Source organism: Priapulus caudatus, unplaced genomic scaffold, assembly GCF_000485595.1.
Source record: "Priapulus caudatus unplaced genomic scaffold, Priapulus_caudatus-5.0.1 Scaffold364, whole genome shotgun sequence".
Lineage (NCBI taxonomy): Eukaryota > Metazoa > Priapulida > Priapulimorpha > Priapulimorphida > Priapulidae > Priapulus > Priapulus caudatus.
Window position 1 is genome coordinate 175,215 of NW_014577425.1, and position 5,962 is coordinate 181,176.

General features: G+C 39.0%; 2 protein-coding genes across 7 annotated transcripts in view; one reads left to right on the forward strand and one right to left on the reverse strand.

Annotated features, from left to right (window-relative positions):
* Window positions 1-5,367, forward strand: part of LOC106809572 — an 8,976-nt gene extending 3,609 nt beyond the window's left edge. For all 6 annotated transcript variants that reach the window (XM_014812694.1, XM_014812693.1, XM_014812696.1 and 3 more), the window contains exons 2-6: window positions 562-751; window positions 1,028-1,206; window positions 1,669-1,773; window positions 1,984-2,130; window positions 3,867-5,367. In XM_014812694.1, coding sequence (XP_014668180.1) covers window positions 571-751; window positions 1,028-1,206; window positions 1,669-1,773; window positions 1,984-2,130; window positions 3,867-4,646 — 1,392 coding nt within the window. In that variant the 5' untranslated portion in view covers window positions 562-570 and the 3' untranslated portion in view covers window positions 4,647-5,367. The remainder of the gene's footprint in view (window positions 1-561; window positions 752-1,027; window positions 1,207-1,668; window positions 1,774-1,983; window positions 2,131-3,866) is intronic.
* A 225-nt stretch (window positions 5,368-5,592) lies between these two features.
* The window catches only part of LOC106809561 (carboxypeptidase A2-like), an 8,606-nt gene continuing 8,236 nt past the window's right edge, over window positions 5,593-5,962 (reverse strand). The window contains exon 5 of the mRNA XM_014812683.1: window positions 5,593-5,783. Within this exon, the coding sequence (XP_014668169.1) occupies window positions 5,593-5,783 (191 nt within the window). The remainder of the gene's footprint in view (window positions 5,784-5,962) is intronic.

The following is a 5,962-nucleotide window of genomic DNA, read 5'->3' on the forward strand; positions in this document are numbered from 1 at the left end:
CAGAGGCACCGACGGCAATTACAGAAAAGGGCAAGGCAGGTCACTGCCGTCGGTTGGGTTGGATTTTCAGGGGCAGTACGGCGATTGATAGGGGCACCGACGGCAATAGCCGTCGGTGCCGTCGGTTAATTCGAGCCCTGGCGCCATTCAAATTTCGTAGCGTTGATGTATAATTAATTATAACAATTAAATTAGGTATCTGGTAACAAGTACGTGTGGGTATAGAAGATTTGTTATACAAAGTACAGTTGTACATGCAGTAAAATCCTAGAGTCTAGTATCCCTTTAAGGCAAATTCCTTAGTTAAAGGAGAAGTGTCATACTCTTCAGCAAATGTTTCTTTTGGGTACAATACCTTTATTTTAGGCGGTATAGCGTAAAGAATAAGTGTGTGCCACAACGTGTAAAAATTTCAATATACCACTATAAGTCTTAGTGTATACTGGAACTGACAGAGTAATTACAAATTAAGGGTTTAAATTTAGTTAAGTTATGAACTGGCGGCTAACAGCAGTCAGAAACAAACAGAAACAAAATTTAAAACCGTAGTTTCAATATTAGGATCAAAGAATGGATGACGCTGAACAATCGTTTGATATTGGTCAGTTGTCCGCTGAAGTGCAACAGTTGGAAAGCAGATTTGGATACGTGAAGAGACTCGAGACTGCGAACATAGTTATTCGAGAATATGAAACATTGACAGTGTCTAAATTTTCATGCTACAAGGCTGACAAAAACTTCGGACACCGTGGTAAGCTTTAGTCGTGTTGATCAAATTAAGGAATCAATTAATGCTGTAAATAATTTTTAAATTACATTTTATGTTAAAGGTAGGACTTGCTTGCATGTGTAAGAGAAACCATACGTAAATGTATAATGGTCAACATGTCCGCCACACGATTTTGTCAATCACTCGTGTGTGACTATTTATGACCTGTTATTTCTGTGATGTCACATGGAAGTACTCCATCACAGTGCTTGTAATACAGTACCGTTGTCTCATACATGGCTTCTATTTAAATTTCAGACCTGAGTAGTCTTAATGGCGGATACAGGATTCACTGGGAGGATCGTGACAGAAGTTCTTGCACCCTGAAATTTGATCGAATACCGTACATCATACTGGGAGTGAAGCTATACGACTGCCACCACGGAATTGATCGCCAAGCGGCAGCTAAAAGGCTAAAAGTCATAGAAGCTGAAAGGGTAAACAAATGATTTAGCACATATAATGTTTGCAGTGTTTAGAAAGCAGAAAGTAGGGCTGTCATTGATATCAAAATATTTCGATTCGATTATTAAAACGTTTTTTTCCGATATTTCGATCCGATCCGATTCGTATAATATAAATAATATAATATAACACCAAACTCTCCCTCTTGTTAGAAACACCACATGCAGTAGAGAATACCATCTCATATTTCAGCAGAATAACGTATAAGGGGTAAGGTTACAACACTACGGTTTTTTACTAATAATATTTTACTGTACCGGATCGCTATTCTGGAATTTTTTTCGCTATATCGATATTGCACGCAAATCCAGCGCGATATATGACTTGATTGTGGCCAATAACCATGGTGCAACCTTAAGAGAGACTTCTCTATAATCTAGGTAATGATGTAAAGTTCTGTAAATCACATATAGTATTCTTATACAATTTTTCAGGCTGAACAGCATGGCTGTAAAACAAAAAAACAACCGAATACTAAGAAATTTTCTTGCAAGGCAAGCATAAAAATTCGTGAGATATTGAAATTTCCAGAATTCCAGGTAAGACTACACCCAGCAAATTGTACATCCTGGTTAAAAACAACTAGAGCGGTGGTGTACTCTGTTTTCTAAAAGTCTGATCTATCTGCTTATTCTTATATAATGTTTACAGTGAATTATCTATTATAAAAACTTACAATAGATTTGGGTAGAATCATAGAGATGGGAGGAAATTATTTGTGGGTGCATAATATTTATTTGGATTTACAGATTGTAGAAAACACTGTGTACAAGAGAAAACTTGCCTCAAACAGTTTACGGGCTGCCGTTGCATCATCCACCAGTAAAATGGGAGAGAAACGGCTTTACATACATTTGCCTTCAGAGTGTGATCACACTGGGCATTTATTAGGAGAGGTAATGGCATGATTTCATCATTCTGTCATTATGCTTTTATTTGGGAATTATTTCTAAATGATTGAAAATGAGTTTCTTCTTGTGTATTTATTTTCGTTGAATGGCAAGAATTGTATCTGGCGACTATATATAAGCGAATCCGTGTCCAGGTGAATCTGCATGGATCCGATCGGTCAGAACACAAAAATTTCGTATGACTAGGTACAAGTACTAAGTAAAATTCACTGCAAATCTAGTTGCAATCATACTGTGCCAGTCCTGACTTGGTACTTAATCTAAAAGTACTGTTAAGTGAGCACACCGAAATCAAAGAAAAGCACAACATTTTATTTTTAGCTCACATTGACATCGTCAAGATGAGATATTGCCATGGGGTGTTGTCCGTCGTACGTCCGTCCGTCCGTCCGTCAACATTTGGCTACGGTCAATGATAACTCAAGAACCGTTTGACCCACATGTTTAAAATTTCATACAGTTGTTACTCCGATGGGAGAGATTTGCACGTCCTATTTTGAAGCACGCCAGTCGACCTACTTTCGAGCCACGCCCACTTTTTGGCAAAAATGGAAATGGCCATAAGTCTGTTCAGGTTCAATGGATTTTGCTCATTTTTGGTATGTGAATGAATAAGGCCTGGCCCCAAAACATATCACACAGGTTTTGATATTTTTTTTTAATTATGCAAATTAGGTAGATTTTGGCAATTTCACTACGCATTTCAGTGTCTGTCTACGGTCAATGATAACTCAAGAACCGTTTGACCCACATGTTTCAAATTGCATACAGTTGTTACTCCCATGGGAGAGATTTGCACGTCCTATTTTGGAGCACGCCAGTCGACCTATTTTTGAGCCACACGCACTTTTTGGCAAAAATGAAAATGGCCATCTAGATTCATTCGATTTTGTTAAATTTACCTACCTACCTACCTACCTACCTACCTACCTACCTACCTACCTACCTAATCATATCTACGTGTAATATTGTGTTTTAGATTCTTCGTTACAGTAATTTGACTGGAATAGTTTATTGCTTTTATTTGCGCGATAATCGAAAACCGAAATGGCGATCATTTAGGCGTAGCACCATCTCTCGCCCAGATTTCAGACTCAGATCTGAAACATTTATTTTCGCATCAAAACTAACCCTGAAACAAAACAGTAACATTTTTATTAGTATAAAACAGGGAATAAGGACATTTTGATCACATTTCGGTTCATGATAAATGAAACACTTACCAAATTTTAAATATCATCTCCCTCTTCATTTCGAGCCACGCCCACTTTTTGGCAAAAATGAAAATGGCCATCTAGATTCATTCGATTTTGTTAAATTTACCTACCTACCTACCTACCTACCTACCCACCTACCTACCTAATCATATCTACGTGTAATATTGTGTTTAAGATTCTTCGTTACAGTAATTTGACTGGAATAGTTTATTGCTTTTATTTGCGAGATAATCGAAAACCATAATGGCGATCATTTAGGCGTAGCACCATCTCTCGCCCAGATTTCAGACTCAGATCTGAAACATTTATTTTCGCATCAAAACTAACCCTGAAACAAAACAGTGAAATTTCTATTAGTATAAAACAGGGAATAAGGACATTTTGATCACATTTCGGTTCATGATAAATGAAACACTTACCAAATTTTAAATATCATCTCCCTCTTCTATCACACCCAAGGTGAGCTATAGTGTCATTGACACTTTCATTTATTTCTTCTTTTAGGGCAGCTGTATATCTCAACCTTTGGATTCGCGGATCATCAAGAAAGTGTTTGCTTTGGTCGACGAGGGTGTGCGTGACATATCTGTGATAGAAACGCTCATCCGGAGATTTGTCGCCGACGAACTCTTCATTGGGCGTGAACCCCCGTCTTATCTCAACAAACGCTTTCATCCTAGCAGGGCTGCTATCCGTGATCACGCGAACCGAGCGAAATCGGCCGGCCGTGCACGCTGCAGGATAGCTACGTCGTGTCGAGATATATGCGATGAGATATCTAATCTGACCTATCGCATTCACGATGTAACGACACTCTCACACCTGGAACTGCTGTTGAAGGGCTGCTTGAATTCATTAAGGTTTGCACCACAGGAGGATGGTGTTTCGATGAATTCAAGCAGGAAAAATAAATTGGTTATTCTGGACAAACGACTTGAGAAAGAGACGCCATTGGAATCTGTTCGAGAGGTGCAAGAGCAGGAGTTGGATCCGTCAACGTTTAGCATACGTAGTTTGACGACCAGAAAACGGTACCATGCTTCTTCTCGCAGAGTTGCAGGGAAACCGGACTGCATGAAGAAACAGCTTTACATTAATGTGATAGTAACGGATACACCATCACAGATCGCTACAGAAACAACGCGTGACAGAGTAGTTGTGACGGATATGTCATCTCATCTCTCTACAGAAACAACGTGTGACAACGTAGTTGTAACAGATGCACCGTCACAAAACTCTAATTATGCAACGTGTGACAATGTGAAACAAGGTCATGAAATTTGAAAATATACAACCATAGCTGTGGAAGCAGGATTCGAACCAGCCTTTAAACTTTCAAACTGCATTATACAAACAGTAAATAGTTTACCCGGGTGTTGTTACAATCTATAATTATGAGTACCAACAGTATAAAGTCATAAAATCTAAAAATATCCAAATTTCTCTGCTAACCACAATGGCATTCCTGTCAATCACCTGGCAGGAATGCAATTGTGGTTAGCAGAGAAATTTGGATATTGCATTCCTGCCAGGTGATTGGCTAAACCATCAAGTGTATAGTTGTTGTGGAATCATAATTAGTTGCTAGTGCAGATGACGTACGATGGCTTTTGGCATTGGAAATATATTCTAATTCTGAACATGGCAGCACATGGGGGCAGGCCATGGCGATAGAAAAGATGTTCTGCATGTGATGTGGTATAGTAGTGACAGAGCAGAACGTGCTCACAGTGATCAGGTCGGCGATTTTAGGTATTTGTTTTGCATATAATACAGCTTTATGTTTAGAGCCCACGAATATAATGAGAAGGTTTCCATATCGTGTCATGAAAGTCTTTCTATAAATTATTTCTGTCTTTATTATAGAATTGTCTACTACTTGACTTATTAATGTAGAGTTGGCATGCCCCACGTCTGTTCGGGGGAGTTTTACAGTGGGCTTATATATCGTAGTTCTTTGATAAAAAAAACGTTGATCAAATATATATTGCAGTAACAATTATTACATTTTATTATTAGTTTTATTCATAGCATTTCTCAAGTTGTTAATTATGTGGTGGTTAAATTTAAGCAATATTTCTTCAGAATGTTTATTAATTCCAAAAAGACCATCGTGAAATATTTTAGTGATTACACGTTTTGATAATCTTTATTACTTGAGTTTCCCCGCTCATGAAACCAGCACCAGTATAGACAAAAAATCGATCTTCCCAAATGCGTCGTCGTCGAGTTACAAGATTCCGTTCATCGTATCCCTAGCAACGACCTTGAAAGCTTCGAAAGTCTCTTCTCCACACGGCTTGATCTCGGATGGAGGAGCGATGAATCCGTATCTACCCTTGTCCCTCAGCTCAATCGTGTAGGAATACTTCACTCCCGCGACTCCCTTCGCCCAGTCGTCGCTACCACCGGCCCCCACACCTGCGGTAAACATCAACGCGCGTTTAGTAAGTTATCACTAGTGATGTCACGATCATCGATTATACTCGATCATCGGTTGAACAGTGGCTCGAACCAAGCGCTTAGTGATGTCACGATCATCGATTATACTCGATCATCGGTTGAACAGTGGCTCGAACCAAGCGCTTGGTTATCAAAAT